The 26,413-nt window shown below is 33.9% G+C and overlaps 1 protein-coding gene across 1 annotated transcript; it reads left to right on the top strand.

Moving 5' to 3' along the window:
- Positions 1–1,437: 1,437 nt before the first annotated feature.
- LOC133671349 (DNA-directed RNA polymerase III subunit 1) lies at positions 1,438–25,619 on the top strand. The gene is made up of 27 exons (XM_062092088.1): positions 1,438–1,715; positions 1,797–1,926; positions 2,001–2,150; positions 2,417–2,591; positions 3,410–3,597; positions 3,697–3,806; positions 3,901–4,003; positions 5,310–5,522; positions 5,614–5,762; positions 5,842–5,983; positions 6,072–6,212; positions 6,428–6,616; positions 7,747–7,963; positions 9,577–9,670; positions 11,498–11,732; positions 12,008–12,199; positions 14,029–14,127; positions 15,532–15,735; positions 15,823–16,125; positions 18,305–18,452; positions 18,557–18,708; positions 19,034–19,189; positions 19,270–19,383; positions 19,500–19,597; positions 20,892–21,096; positions 21,231–21,433; positions 25,309–25,619. Exons 1-27 carry the CDS (start codon positions 1,645–1,647, stop codon positions 25,358–25,360), a joined length of 4,233 nt encoding a protein of 1,410 aa, XP_061948072.1. The 5' UTR covers positions 1,438–1,644; the 3' UTR covers positions 25,361–25,619.
- Positions 25,620–26,413: the final 794 nt, after the last annotated feature.

The following is a 26,413-nucleotide window of genomic DNA, read 5'->3' as shown; positions in this document are numbered from 1 at the left end:
CTAGCCAAGGACCCCCACCCTATTGGGTCCGAACTCAGACGATCCCAACCCCCTTGGGTCCGGCCACGAACCCAACACCACCCTTGGTCCGACATCCTTGATCAAGAAAAAAAATATTGAATTGCCTAAAAGTTTAATTAATGTAAATCACATAAGAGTTGTATTCGAAGAGCACATGCAACATGCAAGCTAAGAAAGATGACCAAATATATATTCTGGGAGCATCCACTGGATGCATCAAATTTAGTATATAGTTTAAGTGTTTTATTGGGCCTGATTACTATAATGTCCATTTTGTAACACCACATTGTTGAGTAGCTAACAGCTTTGACATGGCCACCCTTGCTTTTGTCTACTTATTCAAAAAACTATGTTAATCTATGTTGGTTGTGTCAATGAATATTTTAAATAAAACTATATTTTAAAATATTTAAAAAATATTTTTTTTATATAAATCTAACAAATAAGGTTTAAATAATCTTCACTTTGGTTTTTTATTAAGCAAGGGCAATGATTTTTTATAAAATATAAATGATAAATATATCTTATTTATTTTTGAAACCTTTCGTTAAAAAAAACTCTGAATCATTATTCAAATAACCTTTAACTTAAACCAGCTTTCCATGTTCGTTATCTTTTTTTTAAAAAAAATAGAAAATCAGCATAAGTGTTGTTTTTTTTCCAATCAAGCACTTTATTAAATATCAGGAGATGAGCCGATGATAAAAGAGTTGAGTTTGCAGCTAGCGGCACAGAAGCTCTAAGGCCAAGACCTAATATCGCTTATTGACATCAGATTTTTGATCTGTATGGAATACAGTAATTAAAATATTTTTTTTAAAAAAATATATTAAGATGATATTTTTTATTTTTTAAAAATTATTTTTAATATTAATATATTAAAACGATATAAAAATATATAAAAACAATTTTAATAAAAAAATTCAAATTTTATAAAAACACAGCTTGCACTGCGTTTCCAAACAAACCTTTCATTAAGAGTTTGGCAAGAGAAAGAGAAATCTTTCATACCTTAGTTTCAAAACTTTTAGATTTTTAGTTGTTTGGTTTTATGTTTTAAAAAATTAAATTTTTTTATATTGTTTTTTAAAATTAATATTTTTTTGATATTTTAAGATTATTTTAATGTGTTAATGTTAAAAATAATTTTTAAAAAATAAAAAAAATATTATTTTAATATATTTTCAAACAAAATTCATTTTAAAAAACAATAACTATCATATTTAAAATATATAATTTGATAATATGAAATAAAACCTGGGCTGGCACCCCGCTGGTGGACAGAAATCCCGGCCCGACCCCTCGCCATCCGTATTTTTATTTCGAAAAAAAAATAAAATAAGCAAAGATAACCATTATAAATAAAAGAAAAGGAATCCTAGAGATAAATTCTCAAGCAGCACTGGCGTCTCTTAGTTGATAAATTTTTCTAGGTCTGGAGTTCGATACCGAGAGTAGGGTTTTTCTCTGTCTTTTTTTGTCCTTACCATCTCCAAAACCTCACTGACCGTAGCAGGAAAAACCCTAAAACCCTTGAGTTTTAGTTAGCTAAAACAATAAATAATCTATCTTGAGAAGCCCAGAAAACTCACTTGTGTGATAATTCTGTAAGGCTTGCAAGAGATGCAGCAAAGAGCTCAAGACATAATTTACACGAAGCAGCCTTACATCGAGGATGTCGGTCCACGGAGAATGTAAAGTGTTCCTCTAATTTTCTGCATTTTTTGTTGTTGCTGTTTTGATAATTAGTAATCTGGTTGGTATAATTCATACAGTAAAAGCATTCAATTCTCGACGATGTCTGGATCGGATATTCTGAAAGCCTCTGAATGCCAAGTCCATTTAGGCCAATACTATGACGCCAATAAAAAGGCAATCGTCGGTGGTCTGTTGGATACTCGCATGGTAATTTCATTCTTCTTCTTCTTTTCATGTTATCAAAGAAGAAGAGGAAGGTGAATTTGTTCTTGTTTCATCAGGGAGCTCCAAATAAACATGGTACCTGTCAAACTTGTGGCGGATCCTTCACAGACTGTCCAGGACACTTTGGATACTTGAACCTTGTCTTGCCAGTTTATAATGTTGGGTATTTAAGTACTATTTTGGACATTCTCAAGTGTATTTGTAAGGTAATTGCACTCCACTGCTTTGTTCATCCTCATTTTTTCATCCCTTGATTTCTTCAGAGTGTCAGTGTCTCTCTTTATCCGGGGTAGGTTTATTGATTTATTTATGGATATATCTTCGGCAGCCATAGGTTATTTGAATGGTTAAGCCATATATCAAATGGGGTCACCAAATTCTAGCTTACATTGCTCATCTTGTTCTATCAGATGAGTTTACGATTGAGTGTTGCTGCTTATATTGCTTTTGAATGCATAATGTTTCTATGTAGTCTTGTTCCCGTGTACTTGTCGATGAGAAATTACGCAAAAGTTATTTGAAAAGGATGAGAAATCCTCGGACCGAGCCTCTGAAGAAGAATGAACTTATGAAGGAGATTGTAAAGAAATGCAGTAGCATGGCAAGCAGTAAAGCAGTGAAGTGCTTGAGATGCGGATATATGAATGGTTTGCCTTCTGCTGTCTCTCATGTCTAATTATACTTGGATGACTGCATGCTTTTAACATGAATGCGAGGAAAGCTTGTTTTCAGCTACACTGGTAGCCATATAAGGTTGTTATATGAGCATTATAATGTGACATACACCCACAGTCATTGCATCGGAAGATCCCATTTATTAATCTGTAAAAGGTGATCAGATTAACTAAAAGAAAGGATATCACTTAATTCTGTTTGCTAATAGTGTGTTTGGGCTGCGTATGAAATTGCTTTTCAAAGTGCATGTCTTTATATAAAAAACATCTGAAAACACCCCCAAAAGCATCAATTTGATGCCTTTTCAGCCCAAACAGACTTTTGCAAAATGTGCACCACATTATCAAGCACACTTAGTCATCAAAGTTTTGTTTATTCACATACCAGAATTAGTTGAGGATAATCAACCTTTCCTCATGATCAAAAAATACTCGTAGCTATATTAAATAGGGAATGCCTTTATCAAATTTGCAATGACATCATAAAATGAGGAGATTGGAGTGCGCTTGGCTGTTCAACAAATTTACGAAGAAGACCGGAAAGATTCTTTACGATCCTTATTTTTTTCCCATTCTCAATTCACATCATATTTGTTTGCATTACAGAACAAGATGCAAGATTGAATATGTTCTTGTTTGCTTGAGATCACATTTTTTCAGGTGGTAAACTACTCATAAAGTGAAATTATTCTCGAGCTATTTTCTAATGCGTCAAATGTGTTGCTTTGTGGTTTACAGCTTTCTGGAAATTCAGCCTATTAGTTATTAATTTGAATTTCTGTAGTTTCCAGGTATGGTAAAGAAGGCTGGGTCTGTCGTGGGCATCATTCATGATCGTTCAAAATTGAGTGATGGATATTTGGAAGAATGTAAATCTGCAATTGGACACACAAGAGAGGCTAGGGCGCCTATTGGTCTGGCTACTTATATTCTCAACCCTGTCAGAGTGCTGTCTCTTTTTCAAAGGATGGTGGAAGAGGTATAGTTTACTACCACTGGGAAGTTTAGTGTAAATTCACTTGTTGCTCTTATTTGCCTTGGACTAATGTTAAATGCACTCAATTTTCTTGTATCACAGGATTGTGAATTGCTTTACTTACAAGGTAGACCTGAGAAGCTCATTATAACAACCATTGCTGTGCCACCTATATCTATCCGACCTTCTGTTTTTACAGAAGGCTCCCAGAGGTTTCCCCAATAATTATTTTCATAGCATTCATTTTAAGTTGTTTGTGGCAGTGCTTCATCATAGAATTTAAATATTCTTCTGTTCCTATTTCAGCAATGAAAATGACATTACGGAGCGGTTGAAACAAATTATTCAATTCAATGCGAAACTTCGTCTTGAGTTACTGGAAGGAAGAAGGACTGGGATCAAATATCTGGTATCATAGAGGATCTTGAATTTGTTAGTGTAAACCCTTTAGATATAATTGGAAGTTGAATGCTGCGACATAGTGGTCATTATAAAAATTTTCCTTGATATGGGTGCAATTTACTTTATTGCACTTAAATGATCTTGTATCCACTTCCCACTGCATTTTGGATGTGTTGTTGAACTTTTGCTCGATTATTATTTGACACTTATAATTACCAGCCTCCACTCCTTTTTCCCTCACTTCCCTTTTATCCCATCAAGAAATGGAAAAAACATACAGCCATTCTTCCAGTTCATCTGTTGGCCTCGTTTAGGGAGAACATCAGATCAGCAGAATTAAGGCTAGAAACAATTAGGAAAGAAGTTGGAACTGAGAATGGAATTTAGGGTTTAAGAAAACCTCTAGTTTCTGAAGTTCATTGATTAAAATAATAATAAACTGGCTCTGAATCTGTTTTACAGCATTTATACTAAGGTTATGATAAAAACTTTAATTGCAGCCAATATTAGACACAATTTTAGACATCCAAATATTTTAAAAATCACATGCTAGGGGTATAGCTACTAACTAATAAAACAGAATTACTGATTAATAAAATAACTATAATAAAGCTTGTAATTTAGGAGATATGATGTGGGTTTTAGATATTTAGAAAGATTGCTTGCTTTATGTATGTTCAGCTGCCTGCACCTTGCTTTGTAACTTTTTTCTTTCCACTCCTAAAATCCCCTGATACTTTACCTTGATGCCAAAGTAACCTTTTCTAGAGCTACTTTAGGATCAGTACCCAAGTTTGCTTGATTGTGGTTTGGCTATCCAGAAAAGCCACAACAGTGAAGAGCATCGCCTTTTCTTCTTTTTCTTTTTTTATTACTTTCTGACTCTGAGTCTTCAATGGCCAATTTAATTAATTGTTCCATATTTTGGAACTTCTAGATATTATTACGTTTCATGATTCTTCCCTGCTCATTTATTGACTCAGAATTATTTTCTAAACTATTCTACATCTGTTGAGCTCAAATAATGTATTGTTTTACATTGTATATCTTGCAAAAAGTGCCCTGTTTGGTGATACATACATTAATTATGGCTATTAACCTTATCTATTTTTATTAATGTGAAAGCTAAAGAATTGATGATGTCTTGTCTCATCTATGGAGGGCAAAAAGATGAAAGTCAATTTTTCTCTTTTTGCAACCTTTTGATAATAGAAGAAAATGTTTTGTACGAGTATTATTTTTCTTTATTATCTTCACATCTGTCTACCACTATTTGTTATGATACTATCCTTATGTTGAAGATTTTTGTGTAGATTGGATGGGATGAACTTCAAGCTGTAGTTACACTATATATAAATAGTGATGTTCGCATACCATTGGATATGCAAGTAGGAAGGCCATTGAGTGGTTTTGTTCAGCGCCTCACAGGAAAGCAAGGTCGATTTCGGCAGAACTTAGCAGGGAAGCGTGTTGAGTTTACTGGAAGGACTGTTATATCACCAGACCCTAATCTTAAGATTACTGAGGTTGGGCATTATACTGAACTGAATGACTAACTGGCTATTTATTTTTGTCATTGACTTTCTATTCTATCCTTTTGATTCTCTTCTGGTCTAGGTAGCAATTCCGATCCATATGGCTCGGATCTTAACTTATCCTGAACGTGTTACTCATCACAATATTGAGAAGTTGAGGCAATGTGTCAATAATGGATCTTACAAATACCCCGGTGCAAGGATGGTCACATATCCAGATGGCTCATCAAAGTCTGTTCTCTTACTCTCGCCTTTTAATGGAAGACAGTCTTCTTTTGTTAATGATGTGAATACATACTTTATTCTGCAGGATGTTGACAGGTAATTACAGAAAACGCATTGCTGAGGAACTAAAATCTGGTTGCATAGTTCACCGTCATTTGGAAGATGGGGATGTGGTTCTCTTTAACAGACAACCAAGCTTGCATCGGATGTCTATCATGTGCCATAGGGTGATTACGATTAATTTCAGACATGCAAAATTGTTTTCTGTAATATTCTTGTGTTATATCATGCAGCTTCTTTGCTTTGTCCTTGCAGGCAAGAATTATGCCTTGGAGAACATTGAGATTTAATGAATCTGTTTGCAACCCTTATAATGCTGATTTTGATGGTGATGAAATGAATATGCATGTCCCGCAAACAGAAGAGGCTCGGACAGAGGCCTTTTTGCTGATGGGGGTAAGTTGTTTTAGATAAATAGATCTCAATGCCATTTATAGTTGTGCCTGTGGAAACCTATCAAGTGATAATGGTTGAACTTTAAATTTTAATTTTCACATTTAATCTACATTAATGTGATAGCATTGAGGATCCCCGCAAAACATGCTCGTTCCTTTTGCTTTTATTTTCAGAGATTGCATTTTGTTCTATGAGATTTTGTATGTGTTCCTCAGGTTCAAAACAATTTGTGTACACCGAAAAATGGAGAGATCTTGGTGGCCTCAACCCAAGATTTTTTAACATCTTCCTTTCTCATTACAAGGAAGGACACTTTTTATGACCGTGCAGCTTTCTCCCTTATGTGTTCTTACATGAATGATGGCATGGATCTTGTTGATTTGCCAACACCTTCAGTACTTAAGGTTAGACACAAATACTTGCCTACATATCTGTTGTAAACTACTTATTTAGTGTCAATCCCATGGCTGGCCAAAGTGTAGGTTTCCCTCATCTTCATCTTCTGTTTCAATTTTGGGTTTTATGTTTAATAATTCTTTTGCAGCACTATGATGCGGAGTTGAGTGCCAAAGGCTGTTATTATAGTTTATGCTAGTTGTCAATCTTCACAACCTTCTAGGCTTGGGTCTGGAAAAAGGCTTCATGTTGGTAGAGTAGAGTTATGTATAGTGATTTTTATGCTAAAACTTCACCATGAGGAACCAACATCCTAGTGCAAGAAGAATTCTACTCTTTTGTGATTATATGTTAATGTCATGGGTTATTGGTAACCGTGGTCTGTGGTGATCATGATATAAATATTTTGTCTATTTATATTTTTTCACATAAATACCGTTGGACATATAAAATTAGTTTCAATATGAACTATTGATGAAAGTGTATATTTTGGCAAAATAATCAAATATTTAGTGCCTATATTTTGGCAAAATACACTGATCTAGGTAATGGATGTGGATGGTTAACAAGGAACCCGATAGAGGAACTTTTTTTTCTCTCAGGATATTGAATTGACAGATGCACTAGAGTTGCGAGACTGATGCATCCTTTGCATATTTTCTTTCTTTCTAAAGATTTGTTGGATTTGGATCTTATTAAAGATCAAATTTGATACCTCTAATTTCCAGTATCAGATCCATCAAATTTGGGCCAAATATGAATAGGGAATAGGTTGGAACTTGCTTTGAACTCATTTACAACTCTATTCTAGCTTATCAATTTCAACTGATATCACTTTTCAGAATTGTGGTGCTAAGTCTTTGGTAGATGTGGTCCCAGTTTTGTAGTTTATGTTAAAGCACGCTCTAGTACAGCAGTTTGATTCAAAAGTAATGTTCAATTTCTTTTTGTATCTATTCTAGCCCCATTGGTTATGGTTTAGAAATTGGATTGAACATTATATTTTATGGGTTTAAGTGTTGGAATTGGATGGATTAATTGGTTGTCCTTTTTTTTTTGTTTTGTTTTCTTGGTAGTCTACATTCTAGACTATCCTTTTGTTTCCACCTTTGAGACTAATGCAGCTATTGTTATGCAGCCAATAGAGCTTTGGACTGGGAAACAATTGTTTAGTGTTCTATTGCGGCCACATGCTAATGTGAGAGTATATGTAAATCTTATTGTTAAGGAGAAAAACTATTCAAGGCCCAACAAGGAACACAAAAAAGAGCGAGAAACAATGTGTCCTAATGATGGTTATGTTTACTTCCGTAACAGCGAGTTAATTTCTGGACAACTTGGGAAGGCTACTCTAGGTGAGTGTTTTTTGGTACATTTTAGATGTTAAGCAAAGGTTCATGCTTTTAACTGATAGTCTTTGCACTTTTTATTATGTTTCCATGCAATTATGCTTTTCTCTTGTACCTGAGTTTCATACTGATGGCTGTTGAACTATTCTTTATTTTTTGAAAAATAAACCATCTGTCACTTGTACTAGGGTTTTATGTGTTTTTTTTAATCCTTTTTGGCATTTTATCCCATTCAAATAATAAAAACGGAAGGACAAATGGATCTGGTACTCTATCAAAAGAGACATTAGGAGTCATCTGCTGTGCAATCTCTGAGATGAGAAAAGAAATAAAGAAAGATGAGTTTGATGGATATTCTATTGTTATGAGTAAACTAAGTGAATAGATAGTTGTTATAAAATTAGTAGGTGTGGTTCATTTGTTTGTTTTTTCATTGAGTTCTGACATGTGCAAGGTGGCACTAGTTGGTCCTTGAAAGTAAACATTTCTGATATTTTAATGGAACATCTTGAAAAATAGATAGTTTATCACCATCAATATTTTTTAGCAAGAACAAAGAACTAAAGAATCTCTAAATGGCTGCAATGGAGACACATAATTTATTAACTGAGTTACATTACTTGACTTGCTTATGAAGTGTATAATAAAAGAAGTTGAAAAATCTTCAACAACAAAAAATTGTGCACAAAATTTGTGTATGCCAAAACAGTGTAGTCTAGGTAAAAACCATTCAAAGGTTAATAGACTGTTCCTGCAAAGATTCCCCTGCTCCTTTTTCCACAAAACCCAGAATATGGCTTAAGTTATAAAACTTTGTCTATCATCTTTGCCTGTTCAAAAACTTCATGTCTCCAAGCGTTTACATTGACCAACTGAGATTTTAATAGTTCAATGAAAACCCTCAATACCAAAAAACACCAGCGTCTATAGTCTTCCAGTTGAAAGCACATGTAGAAGTAAATAACTAATTGATTTTGTGGCTTCTTTGGAAAAAAAGCTACTCAACTACTTCGAAGATTTTTGTAAAGATACAACCTCCCAAGCTCAGGCTTCTTGCCAAAAGCTATATTTCTTGAGGCACACCCATTTCCCTGTGTGGAAAGAAAAAACAGAGCAAAGCTAAAATAGAAGTTCAAACTATTTAGTGCTGTATCAATTGTCATTACAAACCAGGTCCACATACTTCTAACTTTCTAGGGAGTAAGATCATATTCTTAATAAGCCTCTTTTACATGTATTATGCTTACTTAGCACATGGCAAAGCTAGTCTAGTATGATGGAACCCTGGAAAACCTATGTGGTGGAACAAATGAACAGAACATGCCATGACATGGCGAAAGGTGAGCCTCAAAACAAGTTGGTGTAAAATTGGTCATAAGACCACGTATGTTTTTCTCAATTTGTTGTCGGTTCACTTGGGATTCTGGAACTTGCTTTTACTATGCAAGATGCTATTAGTATTATTTATGGGTTATCTTTGAATTTGTGCTTTCTTGTTCTTGAAAATGATAAGCTATTTTTCTTGAGTTGTTTTAAAAAAATACATGTGATAGTGATGCTTTTATATTTGGTTATTTGCTTCTGGCATGCATGCTCTTATAATTGAGATGCTACTCCAGGTAATGGCAACAAGGATGGTCTCTATTCTATTCTTCTTAGAGACTACAATGCATATGCTGCTGCTACTTGCATGAATCGACTAGCTAAATTGAGGTAACTACTTGCAAGTTCTCTTATTAACAAATTCTTTTTGCTTCATTTTGGTTGATGTGCTATGATATTTGATTTTTTTTTTGTTTAGCTGGATTCCTTATGCTTCATTTTAGTTGATGTGTATCTTTGTTTGGTCTTGAGGTATTTCTCATGTTCACACCTGAGAATCAGTATGCGCTTGGTGCTGTCATATGGGCAAATTGAAAGTTTTTACCTTGCTATTTATTTCCTGACTGGAAATTTTGCTTCACTTGATATTTTAAATTGTTGTCCCATTGGTGTTCTAATGAACTTGTACTATTCTTAAGGTAATATAACCTTTGATGTCAGACAGTTTCAATAAATTTTCCAACTGAAAGTTATCTTGGACTACGGTTTGAAAAAAATATGAATATAAGAGTTTGGAATTTAAAAAGCTTCATTGGTTTTGATCTTTTACTAATTTGGCTTAACACCAAAGCATTATTGGAGAGACAAAGATATTAAGATTTGTGGAAACATGCAATGTCTTCGAAAATTGTTTTGGGTTGGAAAGGAAGTCTGGGATTATTAGAAACTGATTGATGTGGGACAAGTAAGATTTGAAGAGAAGAAGAGAAGCAAAAGAAAGAAGAGAAAGTAAAGCTAAGAAGAGGAGTTTCTAAAGAAGAGAAGAGAAAAGTTGCGGAAGAAGACAAAAAAGTAGGAGAGAAATTAAAAGTCCTTTTTAACTTTTTTAATGAATTCATCAAAATTGATCATAATGCAAAAATTACATATACATAATAAAACCCTAAAACAACCAACTTTTGGGCTTTTAGCCCAATAAGATTGGAAAGTATTTTTGTCTTAGAATTGTGTTTTTCAGTTTGATGGATGCCTTATCGTCTTTTTTTCCCTACTCCTTTCTTCTCTCTCTCTCTCTCTATAATTTCTTCTCCCATAAGAATAAGCACACTTTCAAGAAACATGCATAACAATCTTTGAAACTTCTAGAAACGGTATTTTAGGATGGAGTAATCCTTTGAATTAACCATTAATCAAATGATATTTAGTATGTAGGTTGCATTAATACAAGCATGTCTATTTAAAGAAACCTAATCCAGTTTTGAATTCTTGGTTGAATGTAGAATCACGAGATCATGTTGCAACTAGCTGCAAGATGTATTTCTATTGTTTCTAAAGCCATTTTCGATGTCCATCATTATTGGACCTTTATGGTTTTACTATCAGCTGATGCCAATTCTTATTTTAACATTGATAATTTCTAATGACAATGCTTTTTTCTTTCAGCTGTTAATGTAAATAACTCTGTATTTAAAGTCCAGGAAGAAGTTGACTGTAAACCCTTTAGTTTGATATGTGCTTTGTTGATTTAGTATAGCGGCCATTTCATGAGGTTCACTATACCAAAATCACTCCTGGTTGTGACTGGAACTTGGTTATGGTGTTTTTAATTTTTAATATTGTTTAATTTGCTCCAGCTTCATTAGAATATGAAGTTAGAGCTCTTGCTACCGCTGGTCGATTCCTATGTAATGACTGCAATATTGATTTATCTCATCTTGGTTATTAGTGGTAGCTAGTATGATAAAAAAATGAACTTTTTTTTCCCACTATTTCTTCAGGCAATGCTATCTATGCTTGTTGTTTTCCCGCCTATTTTACATATGATTCCCTGGGGCTTTATAATTTGTGTTCAAAAGAAAAATGAAATTGTTGTCAGCAATATTTGCTTATTGTCTCATCTACTTTGCTGGTGTCTAATGCCATCTCAAATTTCTATGTGAGTAGTAATGGTATTAAGTTATCTGTTTGGCTAATTACATTGTATCTGCCTGAATGTAGTGCTCGCTGGATAGGAAATCATGGCTTCTCAATTGGGATTGATGATGTCCAACCAGGAAAAAAATTGATCGATGAGAAAGGGAAAACAATTTCAAATGGTTATCGACATTGCAATAAACTGATAGCTGATTACAATGGAGGAAGGCTTGCGCTTAAATCTGGTTGTGATGCAACTCAAACACTGGAAACTGAAATAACTGAGAGATTAAATAAGCTTCGAGAGGAAGCTGGGGATGTAAGGATCTGACATTAGGTTAAATTTTAGTATTTTTATGTGAATGAGTTGAATGCTCATTGGCAGGGTATTTTAATTGGTTGGATTACTTTAGTTTTTACTCTAATATAGTATTGTTGAGTGAGGACAGGTTCTTGGCTTTGAAATGTAGTCAATGAAAGATTCTGCTGCTGTTTTGTTCTTAAAGTCAATTCTTTGATGTTGCAAGTCATTGCGTTAACCTTTTGTTGGTTGATGAAGTACTTTGCGTCACTAACTTGATTTTATCTAAATAGGTATGCATGAAAGAATTGCATTGGAGAAACAGTCCATTGATTATGTCACAGTGTGGATCCAAGGGTTCCCCTATCAATATTAGCCAGATGATTGCATGTGTTGGTCAGCAATCAGTTGGAGGTTCCCGTGCTCCTGATGGATTCATAGATCGAAGTCTCCCTCATTTCCCTAGGAAATCCAAGACCCCTGCTGTAAGTAGAGTATTTATTTGTCTTTTATTCTGGTTCAAAAACTTAATCTCACAGAGGCATAGTCACCATCTACCAAACATTATCGTACAATAATAGACTTGCTATTTGCAGTGATGGATACTATCCCTTATGTAGGATCTCTAAACTGTATAAAGTGAGCTATTGTTTGAAAATGGGAATTCATATGCTTTTATGATCTCATATATCTTCAGATGCCTGAAGTGTCTGTACATGAGAGTGTGGTAAAGCCCATGTGCCGTAGACTACTTTGTTCAGAGTTGTCATTCTGCCTAAAATACTCATGTTGAGTGACATGGCAATGGAATGGGAGTAAAATCTGAGTGACATGGCTATATTTTTTTGGATATACCAGTTTTGTGGAACAAAGTTCCTTATTGAGAGAGCTTTGTTTTTCTGTCTTCTTTATCTGTAACAGTCACAAAATAGTTGGCTTTGTCCAGAGCGGTTGAGCCCCTCCCCCCCCCCCCCCCCCCCCAAATCAGTTATCCAAAGGGATCTTAGTTTGCCATGCTATTGCCATTACAGTGGGTGCTCACTGAATTTATGGTTGAATGTAAAAGCCTCCAGTTTTATTGGCTGGGTAACATCATACTCATGTAAGACATGCTCAGGTTTACTCTTGAGATGCCCATAAATTTGTGGGCATTCAGTTGTGATTGTTACTAGGCCAACAACAACAAAGCCAACAAAGAAATAACTTGTTTTATTTTTTACTAGAAGATATGCATGCTATTAGGTTCTTTCTTTGGGAAGAAGAACCCAGTTATTTCTATGAGCGATTTGTACTTGTAGCCAATATCTGATCTAATGTTTGACGATTCTGTATTGTTGTTTTCTGTCTGGGTTAAGCTGGATGTTGCAGTAGGTTGACAACCTATCTAAACATGTTTTGTAATGCCTGCTAGCTTGGAATTTAGAATTAGATGGGTTGATTTGTGAAAAGCATGTGTACTTGTATTTTTATGACCATATGCCATCTGTGTTCTCAGAAAATCATCCAGGTTAATATTTTGTACCTAAAAAGGATCTTTCTTATTTGTATATGTTATGGAGTCAATGAATGGTATGATGTTGGCAGATTCAGCATTGTTGGTTTTGAGCCTGCATGGAGTTGGAGGGTTGCAGTAGGTTGAAAACTTGTCTAAATATGCTATGTTGTTTTCTTTTACATGTATTTTGAAGGAAAAAAGAATTATCCATGAAGCCAACCCCTTCTAGCATGGAATTGAGATTTTTTTCTTTGAATTGAGGCAGCATAATGAGTATACTTAACATTTTTATGCCCTTATTCCATCTGGATTTTCAGGAATTCCGTGTTTAATATTGCTTTCTTTGAAAAAGATCTCTCTTTTTTATATCATTTCTTGTTAGGGATTTTATATTCAGTTATTACCACTGATTATTGTGATTTGTTTATTTATATGATAAGTAATTTGAATGAAATTATTGACTAGTAATTAAGATCGATGAAATGAGTAGAATTATTTACTTTGTAGTAGACTAGTAGCCCTTGAAAGAGTTTTCTGTCAGCTCTATCAATGTCTCTGGTTGAAATTGGTTTGCATTTTTTTTTTTTAAATTTGTCAAATGGAAGTTCTTGTTAGTATCACTTTTTGTTATTGTTAGTATCACTATTTGAGTGTGTGTCAGACTTAGATCCCAAATTTCTAACTAGTAGCTTAAAGAAATGCTTCATCATTTGGCTCATAGCATAAACAATACATGAGAGGGTTTCTTTTCTTTTGTTTAATTCTTTTTTGGAAGCATGAACTTGTGAAGCAAATGGGGTACTGTAATTTTTTGTGCAGGCTAAAGGCTTTGTGGCTAATTCCTTTTATAGTGGTTTGTCGGCAACTGAGTTTTTCTTCCATACCATGGGTGGGAGAGAAGGTCTGGTGGATACTGCGGTATGGAAAATCCTTTTTTTCTTTTATTAGCTATCAATTTAAGATTGAAATATGTTTAATATTTTATCTTATAGTTTCATTGCTTCTTTGTTATTAACCCCTCATAGTTAGTGGCTTATAGAAAGCTGATGTCATGCTCATATATTAATTTGAAACTCAATTTTGCTTTTTTAATATAAATTGCTGGTAAAAGTTAGGCTATTTTTTTTTGCCTTGGAAAAAAAGAATGTTCATGCCTGATTAATGGAAGATCTTCCATAATATTTGTTACAAGAAAATTAGAGATTTAGTTAATTAGGAATCTATTTATGTTTTGTTACTATGAAAATATTCTATGTTTTATTACATTTTAGGGCCCCATTTTGGTTTTAGGTTTTATAGAAGTGCACATTTTTATTTTTATGTTAGCTGTTGAATGATTAGTGACAATAGCGTTCTATCTTCCTCGTCCTTCTCTCTAGTTCTTCTCGTTTCTCCCTTTATCTTCTTTATTTTTCTTGTCTTTCTTCCCTCTTCTCCTCTTCAATTGCTGCTGTTTAATTGGTATCAATATCAAAGACCAGCCTTGATCTATCCTAAACGCCAATCTTCCCTTCAATCGACCATGGATAATCTTTTAAATCCTAAATCTCTATTTTCATAAAAGAAAATAAAAAAGTTGCTACCACATCACTAATGATGATACCGAGGCCAATTTGTTTTCTATTTTCACTGAAGTTAATTTGTCTTAATGCTTTCCCTAATATGAAAGCTTTCTTAGCACCAAAAAAAAAAAAAACCATTATTTTGCTTGAAATCAGTGAGTCACAAAGTTAATATGAAAAAGTAGTAGCCAGTTAGCTTAAACTAGAAGTATAAATATCATTTGAGGTCCACCGCTAATCTTCTTTTCTTATTATTAATTTTTCTTATGTGCTTGGCCTGAAGTGTAGTTTCTTAATGTTGTTCCTAGTTTTGTTCTTATTTCTTTTGATTTTTCCTTTTCGTTTTCATTCATTTGTGATATGGTTTCTGGGGTCACCCAGTTAACTAGAATCAAAGTTTTGAGTAAAATTTAGTTCCCTATGAAAAACTCTCTCTTGGTTATTTGACTACGAGTTTTGCTTTAATTTTCTTCCAAAAATATTCTTTTATGCTAAGTCATCAATTAGTAATAATAATAATAATTACAAACTTTGTGAAAATGGCCCATCTCATATCAATGAGAGGTGTAAAATAACAATTTATATGGTAGTTAATATGTCCTTGTAGTTTTGACCTGTTAATGTGGATCCTGATGCCCTACCAATTGCCATATGTCAATGGCCAATAGTATGGCAGGGTGAGTTGGGGGTTTGGGACTAGAGGAATATGGGTTTATCTTGAGATTTGAAACATGTTTTTATTTAATTTTTTTCCCTTCAGGTGAAAACAGCTGACACTGGATACATGGCTCGTAGACTGAGCAAAGGATTGGAAGACTTGTGTGTTCAATATGATAACACAGTGCAAGATGCAGGTGGAGGTATAGTTCAATTTCTTTATGGAGATGATGGCTTGGATCCTGCTATAATGGAAGGAAAAGCAGGGGTTCCTTTGAATTTTGATAGATTGTTCATGAAAGTTAAGGTTTGTTGCCGTGCTTATCTTATGTGAATTTCCCATGATTTCTGTGAAACTTGATAAGACTGTATATTGATTAATTCCCACACACAGGCAACCTGTGGTGCTGAAGAAGATGAGTACCTTTCCCCTTCAGATATCTCAAACATTGTACAAAGTTTGCTACTAAAGCATAATGGGACTCTTGATGGAATTTGTTCTGAATCCTTTAGAAAAAGTCTTAGTTCTTTCCTTGGGGATCAAGCTAAGAGACTGGAATGCTTGATGAAATTGGTTGATGGTGTTGAGGTAGAGAATTTTGAGAATATAAAAAATGTTGAAGGACTCACAGGAATTTCTAAGAATACAGAAAAGATTGCTCAGAAGGTCTCTGGTATTACTGAAAAGCAGTTGGAGGTAAGTATCACTTCACTACCATTCAAATGAACTGATTGATACCTGTGCCTTCATAGTTTAAATTTATTTGCTATTTCCTTTGTGTCAATAGCTTCTTTTCTTTTGGTGTCATGATGTTATAGCACCATATGAGTCAGTAGAAGCTGAAGGGATATAAATTAATTTGTCGAGAGTGTTTTTGTTTTCTAATGCTTTATTAAATTTAGTTAATAGGGCTAAAAAATCAGGCAAATAAAAATTAATCAGCCTCCACCATCAGAAGTAAGGTAACGTGCTAGATGTGGGACCACTCTGGAATTGGGAGCTTGAATAAGCAGTGGAAAAATGGGAGCTTGATGAACTTTCCCTGCTACAAATGTGTAGCTTTTTTATCTAAGAAATTTCTTAATTTAAACTTGGTTTTCCTCCTCATTGTTGATAAAATAAGTGAAATTTTTAACATGTAAATGAATTATAAAGTTGAGAATTTCTGGTTGCTTAGTGGACAAGTATAAAAGGTCATTTGTCAGATGCTGGTTGTGGGTGTTGAGAATTACAAAAAAAGGGCAGGTGTGCTAGAAGATGCTCGCTGATTAGAAACATAAACTATTAGAGGAAACTGGTATTTCACATCTTTGGAAAACAAGTGGCTATGATTCTTTATTCCACTAAATAAGAAGTTGACGCGCTGAAATTTGTGGTGCTGGTACTACCAGCAAGAGTTTTATATTCTCAGAATAAAAGGAGTATTCAGATTAAATTCATAGTGGAAAAGAGTCATAGTAGATAACCTTGTGTTGTGAATTGTGATGACGAGCTTGAAAATTTTGCAACCTTTCAAAAACAAATTCATTCATTAGCTACAAGGGTCTAGGATCTCACTTTCTTCTCAAACCTGGTAGTTCAATTGATTGGTACTCCTCTAGTCTCTTGTTTCATAGTAATCTTGTTCTCACAAGTCCTTCATTGACACAGCATTTCTTTACTTGGGCATCGGTATGTCTTCCAAGGTATTGTGAAAGACATCTTCTCTTAATCTTCTTCCTTTAACTCAATATGATTAGTAGCAAAAGAAATCATTTATAACAGGGAGTATGTCATGAACCAGAACATGTATGGCATTTGACAACGGAAAAAATTTCTTTTAAGGTCATACTTTCTTTCTTGAGTTATCTGAAATTGAAGCAAACACTATCCTTAAAAAAAGGATGTTTGACAATGCCTTGTGCAAATTAAATGTACTTACCATTTTTTTATTGTTCCCTGAAAGAATGAGTAATAAGGGTGTCAAATTGGCTGACCCATACTCTATGTGGATTCCTTAGAGGTAGGTAGGTAGGTATCAAATGGATGTTGTCACTGCTAAAACAGCCTCTGGAAGTTCATTTGGATGCTCCAATATGTGTATTGATCAGCATATAAATCATATATTTTTCAATTTGAGAAAGAATGTAAATGGAATTGAAGTGGTACTTGATGAGATCTGTGATTCTTTCTAATGTGACAACAATAGCACCATGAACGTGTAGTAAAATGCAAAAACAGGAATGTCACCAAAGATTCCAGAACAGTGTCCAGCCCCAAAAGCTGGCATACTAAATTAAACACTTCTGCTAGTTCACGGGCATTGTGAACAACAGGACAAAATGTATAGAAATTATTTCTTAATCTTAATGATCTTGGCAGATTACCAGTAGATTGGACATATTTTGTAGCTCAACAGCTTCAGTTCAATGGGTAATAGGATTGAGAAGTAATGATTCTAGGTTTAGATTTTAGCAATAAAAAAACTTGTCATGTGTGTTTTATTTTTTATGGAAGCTTAAGAGCAGCAGAGCTAAAAAGAAACAGTGGGAGAAATGAATGCAGAACTAGATGGACTTTTTTGCTTCTCTCATTCAGTTTCATATCGTAGAAAGGTGGTTAAGCCCATTTATAAATTGATCAAACGTATGATTAATATCTATACATGAAAAACACTAGTTTTCTAGAAGTGGAATACTCTACAGTGAGTTAATCAATCCTTTTGTTATTCAATGAAATGGCTTGATTTAGAAATGTTAGTTTTTTCTATACAATTTGCTTACAAGGATTTTTTTACCATGTATTGTATATCCAATACTAGAACAGGTCTTTATTGTTTCTCTTATAATTTGTAGTGAACTGTCTTTAATGAGTGTTGATGTAAAATAAATTTTAGGTTTTTCTGAAAACCTGCCTTGATCGTTATGTCTGGAAAAGAATTGAACCTGGAACTGCAATTGGAGCAATTGGAGCTCAAAGTATCGGAGAACCAGGAACGCAAATGACATTAAAGACCTTTCACTTTGCTGGAGTTGCGAGCATGAGTATCCTTACTAATTTCACATTTTTTTATTGGCGATTGACACTTTATCTTGTAAGGACTTTGGCTATCGTTATGTCTTAAGTTGATTTCTAAGCATTATTTTAGATATAACACAGGGAGTTCCTCGTATTAAAGAAATAATAAATGGTGCCAAAAGGATCAGCACACCTATCATTACAGTAGAACTTGAGCATAATAGTAATGTAAATGCTGCTCGAATCATAAAGGGCCGCATCCAGAAAACTGTTCTAGGCCAGGTATGCAATCAATTCATTGTCGAAACTTAATAACTACCTTCTTGTTGGGTTTGAATATTTGATATAATTTTCACTAGTCTCTGATTAGTTGTTGTAGGTGCAATCATTGGTGATTTCAGCTTGTACTTTCTTTTGGCTTCATTAATTACACCTTCATTCATCCATTTTTTACTGAACCCAGAACCCTTTTGCACAATTGCTCTTTGCTCAACTCAGCAAAATTCTTATAAATATATTCATTGTTTATCAGCTCTTCAGATTTCTAATTAAGCTTGTCATCCAGTTTCTATTAAGTTCAATTTTGTTTCCTGATCTTGTTTTGCAGGTCGCAAGAAGTATAAAAATTGTAATGACTTCAAGATCAGCATCAGTAAAGGTTACACTTGACATGAAAACAATTCGTGAGGCACAGTTATCCTTGGATGCTAACATTGTGAGAGAATTGATTTTAGAAACTCCAAAGATTAAGCGAAAGCTGCAGGTGAGAACTTTTCACATGGTAGTGTTTAGCATTTGCAAAGTTATAAATGTTAATCATCCCATGGCAATTTTAACCTGCAGCGTATTAATGTTTTAGAAGATGGAAAGTTGGAAGTTTTTCCAGGTGGTGACAGAAACAAACTTCATTTTGAACTCCATTCTCTTAAAAATATGCTTCCAGCAGTTGTAGTAAAGGTGAGATTTATAGAATTGTTGGATATTACTTATCTAGAGAATTCTGCATTTTCTTTTCACGTGGTTATAATTTTTAGGAGTAGATGTGTAATTACCATGTTGTCTTTGGATGGTAGGGCATAAAAACAGTTGAACGTGTTGTTATTGCCCAGAAGAAGCTTGATGATGCAGAGAATGATCAAAGTGGCCCGAAATACAACATGTTTGTAGAAGGGTGAGTTTGCTATAACTACTTTTGGCTTTTTTCCAATCATTTACTTAAGCTGCAACGTATTTTTTTTTTGGTAAAATCCTTTTGTGCCACTTTATCTTAATGCCATCAAATACAACATGCTCTTATAAGGGTTTAAAATATGTTTCAACTATTTAGATTGGGGTTATTAGTGCTTCCAACCTAAAAGTCTAAGCTATTCCGGAGAGATTCACACATGCCTTAACTAAGATGGTATTTATCGAAGTTACAGGATCATTTTATGCACCATTAACATGTATCTTAATGGTTCTGTGATGAGAAAGAAAGTGCTGCCTCGAATCACATCATGTGAATTCAAGTAACCCATGAGTGGGACTTCAGGAAATATGAAGAATGATTTTGGAAAAAACGATGCTGATGTGGAAAATGTAGAAATCCTTTTCCGCAGGGGTTCCTTGAATTAACAATGAGACTTTCAATCTTACTAGGTGAATCACTCAAAATGGACTATCCACTCTCTTTTTTTTAAAAAAGAAAATAGAAAATAATAATCCCACTCCTATTTATTTTCTTAAACAAAACAGGAAAGGAGAAAATCCTCTCAAGTCTTCATTCTGCTCATCTCATTGACTCCTTATCTTTATTGCACCATTTAGATTGTCATTTGACTTTAGGAGTTCAGACAACACATTATGTCAACCTTATTTTAGTTGTTGTCTATGAGTAGCACTAATTTATGCATGGAAGTTGTAAGAACTGAAGTGCAACTGTGAAGCATACTTTGTAATAGGTTACATGCCCTAGATGGAAACATCCCGAGTTTCCAATCTCGTTAGCCTAAACAAGTGTGGTGTGTCCCTGTGGAACTGCATCAATTTCCTCCTAACCACTATTATCTTAAACTCCATTTGCAATATATCTTTGTAATGGCTGGCTATTACAGAACTCAAAAAATCATTTGAATATATCCATGATCGAGGAATCACAAACAAAATTAAAAAATGGTTGATCATAGTTGAGACTCTTCATCTTGCTTTGTGGTATTTAGCAACTCATATTATTGATTGTGAAAATGCAAGTTCCTGGATATTTACAAGTGATTAGTCCAAAAGACATTAAGAAAATTTTTAATCCATGTGATGGCAGTGAGCAAGAAAGTAGAATGTTTTATGGTATGCTGCATGACATTCTGATCATGATCTATGAATTGATTGTTCTTGAATCAATTATGACTACATGCTGCATAAATATATTTGACAGATTGTTAGAAGCTTTCCATTCATAAGGTTTGATAATGTTTTGTGAATCTGTTTAGCACGGGTCTTCAAGCTGTTATGGGGACTGAGGGTGTTGATGGTCGGAAAACAAAATGTAATCATATCATTGAAGTCCAGGAAACTCTTGGAATTGAGGCTGCCAGAAAGTGCATCATTGATGAGATAAAAGGGACCATGGAAAGTCATGGAATGAGCATAGACATTCGTCATATGATGCTTTTAGCAGATGTGATGACTTCCAGGGTAAGTGATTTGTTAAAATTTTGTTATCTTCAATTTTTAATTGAACCAGAAGTGGTTCCAACAGATTTGGATTCTGTTTTACTTTTCTGAATATTCATTTTATGGGGAACAAAATGTGAATGATGTTATAACAGGGTGTTGTTCTTGGAATCACAAGATTTGGTATTCAAAAGATGGACAAAAGTGTGTTGATGTTGGCTTCATTTGAAAAAACATCAGATCACCTCTTTAATGCTTCTGTAAAAGGAAAGGATGATAAAATTGAGGGAGTAAGTGAATGCATCATAATGGGCATCCCAGTTGCAATAGGCACCGGTGTACTCAAAATTCAGCAAAGGTAAGAATACAATATATAATTTAATATTGTTGAATACCATGTTTTTGTGCTACTGATGTTCTAGCCATGAATTTGCAGTTATTTATGTTATATGCAAAGCTGATCGTTTGTATGTTATGTGCTTTGCTTATTGTTTCTATAAATTAATACTGCTTATTTGTATAATGGAATTGATGAAAATTGTCATTCTATGAGCTCCAAAGTGATGGTACTGAGACGTAACTTTTTTTTTTAAATTGCTATTTTAGGAAGAAATATAGAGTTCAATTTTTCTTATTGAATCAGGACTATCAAGTAGGTTTCTCCTATTTCTATTAGATTTTGCTAGGTTTTAGTTTTCCTGTTTCTATTTGTTTTGGTGTCTAAAAATCTCACCATACGTAGGAGGAATTAGCTCTGTGGTCCTTATAATTTAGGGGTTGTCTCCACTATGTCCTTACATTGTAATTGCAGTCAATGTATCCTTGATTATGGACATAATTCCCTACAGATCCTTTGTTAAAAAATTTCATCCAAGCTAACAGATTTTGGTATGTCACTTTATGCGACCAATAAATAACTAATTTATGACTGAACTAACCTTTCTAATTTGTGTCCAAATCAAAATAGAAAATAAGCCAAAAAATCACCAAGAGAAAACTTACCCTCCTCAACCATCACCTCCGTTCAAATCCTCAAGAACAAAATCCCCTTCATCACCACCTCCCACTTCACCACAATTGAAATTCTCAAAAACCAGATCTGTACCTCTCCCTCCACTGTCACTAACTGCCATGAAAACCCACCAAAATCCGTGGCCAAAAATACTGGCACCCACAACCTAGTCCTGCGATTCCACCACACCTGTTAACAAATTTAAAACCATCATATATGCAAACACCGTTCGACTCACCTCAACATCCCAAATCCACTAGAGTCTCGACTAGTGATGAAATAGCATCCTCAACCATTGATGCATTTTTTTCTGCTACTTCACTTTAGATGTTGCAAAGAACAAGATCCAAGCCACCCAAATGGCTTGGATCTGGAGGAGTACTTGGCAAGTACTTGTTAAATTGGTGAATTTTAATGTCTCTAACAAGATCCAAATGAGTGGTGTGATTAATGTTGAATATTTAGCTATTTGATGGTCAATTTCCATCTCTTTGTTACCTCGTTCTCCAAATCTTTTCTTTTTCTTTTTCTTTTTGTCTTTTTTAAATTATTGAATAATTATCTGATTTATTTATTGTTACTTAATCACAACTGTGTATTGGAAGGAATTGGTAAGTGTTTCGAGAGTTTAAACTTTGAATTGGTTTATTATAAAGTGAGTACACATGAGTGTGTTTTAGTAAGTTCAAGAAAATTAAAACCATTTGTGAATGTTGACAAATAAAAGATTATTTTTTGATTGACTAGCCATAGTAGTTTTGTCATAAATTAGCTATTCAGGGTCACATGCAAGTTGCATGTCAAAAAGGATCTATATGAGATTATATCTATATTCAAGGGCAAATTAGTTGCGTTTAGGCATGTTAGGGGATATTGGAGAGAACCCCTAAAATGTAAGGATATGTAGAGCTCCCCCGTGCCTAGACATTCAAGTTATCAAATCAATCGAGTTTCAGAGAATTGATTCTCTTGATTTCTGTTCTTGTTGGTGGTTCTACATAAGACTCACAAAAGCTTTTATAACTCGTGTACTAATGGTGCTTGGTGAGTTTTATCAGTGGAATTGGTGTATTTTCTTTTACATTTAGGGTAATGATGGATCTAAAATTGGAGATTTATGCTCCTATTTCCCCCAACATGGTCTTGTGTTTCACTTTTCCGTGTGCATTACTGTTAGTCTGATTCCTCTATATTATTTTTCAGCACCCAGCACATCAGATTTTTACTGGAAGTTACTACTTAATGGTGAAAACTCCAGCACTCGTATAGTACTGGAATTTTCTGTATATTCCCACACCAAAAAATGCCATATGTCCATTTCACCACCAGATGAAACAGCATGTAATCTCCAATTTCTCCTCTTGTAATAGACTCTCTGATGCAAATCAGGAGGAGACAGAATAGCTAATCACTATCATACTCCAAATCAGAGAAGTTGACAGTCATAAACTAAAGTATAAATTGCTTGGGAATTGACCCAGGGTTAGTAGAAATGCGGATTTATAAAACTTGAAACACAAAGTGATCTTTCTCTAATTTATCAAAGCTTAAACCTGTTTTTATAAAAGAAAGTCATCCACTAAATATAAATCTATTTTGCAACAAATTAATTGTGGATGTAACAATCATCAAAATTGGTGTAAAAAGTTACTTTTATCCTTGCATCCCATAACCATCATTTCTAAAATGAATACTATAGAAGAATCAGGATGTGCGACAGGTGACCGAAGTGATCTCTGAACTACACCATCAATGGTTACTTCTTTCTTGTGTGGTTAAGTAATTGATTATAAAGGCTGCTAACAAGACCATGAATTTGGTAATGGAGATGTAGGAAATTTTGAAGTTTGCTCTAAGTAGAGGTGGGGGGTTGTGAGGGAGGCAGAAAACTTATAGATGATAGATAACGGAGTGTGATATAATGTTAACAGAGGTTCACTTTTAATTATCTGATTTGGCAAAATGGACTTGGCATATTTTGGTATGGGGATGCACTGAAAACCCAGTACTACGGAAGTACTGAGTTTTATCCCTACTTGTTGGTTCATTGGTTAGGAATCTAATTTTAACATTTAAATGAGCAAATAAGTTAGTGTTATTACTGAGCATACCGAGGATTTATACCTTCAGCTGCCTTTACTATTTTCTTTGAGTATTTTGCTGCCTGTACTACCTGTATATATATATATATATATATATATATATGAACACTTGATCACCTGTAATTTTCTGATAAATCTTACTCAAAGGTCTTACGTTTTACTTCTATAATCATAATATTCAAGATATGCTATCTTGTCATTGTACCTGGAAACTATAAATGAATGCTTCATCACCTGTCTATTTCTGATAAATCTTACACAAAGGTCTTACATTTTACATCTATAATCATAATATTCAAGATACGCTATCTTGTCATTGTACCTGGAAAATATAAATGAATACTTCATCACCTGTATATTGCTGATAAAGCTTGCATAGAAATGTCTTGTTTTCTTATATATATGATCAAAATATAAGACATATTAGATTGTTTATTGCTTTGTTTTGTTTACCTTTTTTTAGTTGTGCTACAGCTTTAGTCAATATGCACAAGGAAACACCATTGTTACCCAAGCATTGTTGAGATATCTGTTTATGCCCCAGTAAACAAATGAAATTGATCAGTAAAATTGAGAAAGCTTATCAACGTTTTTTTTTTCTCGTCATCTTTCTTTATGCTTTACTGCATTAGAGATCTATAGCGTGGCATTGTTTTGATGGACTCGGTTCCTTTAGTAGTTTCTGAAGTGTGTTTGGTTCAAGGGTTTTGGAGGCAACAGAAAGGAAAAGTAGGTTGAAAACCTTTATTGTCGCAAGGATGCTTTATAAGTTTCCACCCATGATGCAAGTATTGCTTGTGTTAATAAGGGTGTATACTAAAATTTCAAAACTAAAAGAGCTGTTTGTGAAATCCAAATGACCTATCATCTTAGAGGAGATTTCAGCGGTTTAGCTGTTAAAATAATTAAGAGGGGAACTCGGAAAACTGCCTCCTTCTTTGGAGCTTCGTGAATGCCCATCTGCATGCTTTAAATTCAGTTTTCATTTATATTTGGAAATTAAATTTGCTCGTAGGCTAGTGCTTAAACAGTTTCCTAGTTGGGGGATTTTCTTAAGCTTATATGTGCCAAATGCAGCAAATCACTTCAGTCTTACATATTTTTGTTCTCTCTATGCAGAGTTGATCCGCTTCCGATGTTGGATTATGGATTAGATCCTATCATCTCTTGAAAGTCATCAAAATGTTTATGGAGTTATATATGCTTGCAAATTTTCCAGTAGACTTGGTGCACATGCCTCACTGTCACTTCTTGAAGGTTAGAGATGTGCATGGAAACTTCACTGTGAATTGTTGGCTCACTTTTGTTTTAAACCGCAGGATGAACTTCTAAAAGATGGTATTGAAACCAAACATCCTCAACCCCACTACCATCTTTTGTTGGATTCTTAACATGTATATATATATACAAATACATTCATTTTCTTTTCAGTTTGGTTTTTATTTGAAAAAAATAACCAAACTGAATTTGAAAAATAAAAACCAAATCAAAACCAGTTTAAACTGATAATTTTCAATTCGGTTTGATTTGGTTCCTTAATGTGAAAACTGGAAAAACATGATTCTCTTTTTTTTTTTAAGGCTTTTAAAAGCTATTAATTAATGTAAAAAACATGTTCTAATTGCCTTGTTTTTTTTGTTTTGTGATCTTTGATATGCTTTTAAAAAACTTTTAATTGATGTAAAAACCCTATTGCCTATTTTTTTCTTGTTTTTTTTTTAAAAAAAAATCTTTGAGCTTGACTTTTTAATTTTTTTTTTGGATGAGCTATTCACCATATCAATTTATCATGCTTTTTATAGTTTAGTCACATGAAAAAACACAAAGATGCAAACAATAACCATCAAAGAAATTATAGGTTTTTTTTGGAAAAAAACACATTGATCCATCAAACCAATTTAGTGTAATTCTATGTCAAAAGCCAAGAAAAGTAGATGAAGGGATGGTATTTAATTGGTAAAACAAAGCAGAAGAAGTTAGCTAATGAGATATTAACTTTGTGCTATCTTTGTATTGTTAATTACTTGACTCAAGATAATTTGCAATCGTAAAGTTAGCAGGTTGTGAAATGGAGAGACAATTTATGAACTATTTTATTATTATAATTATAATAATTTATTATAATTATTTTGACTCAAGACAATTAGTTGTAAAATTATTTTGAAACATTGGTAATAGATAGAAGCAGATTTAATTTGTGTCTTTGAGCCATGATTTAAGATCT

The sequence above is a fragment of the Populus nigra genome, chromosome 1, assembly GCF_951802175.1.
Source record: "Populus nigra chromosome 1, ddPopNigr1.1, whole genome shotgun sequence".
In the NCBI taxonomy this organism is placed as follows: Eukaryota; Viridiplantae; Streptophyta; class Magnoliopsida; order Malpighiales; family Salicaceae; genus Populus; species Populus nigra.
The sequence above is the reverse complement of the archived record's forward strand: the minus strand, read 5'-3'. Positions and strand labels throughout refer to the sequence as shown.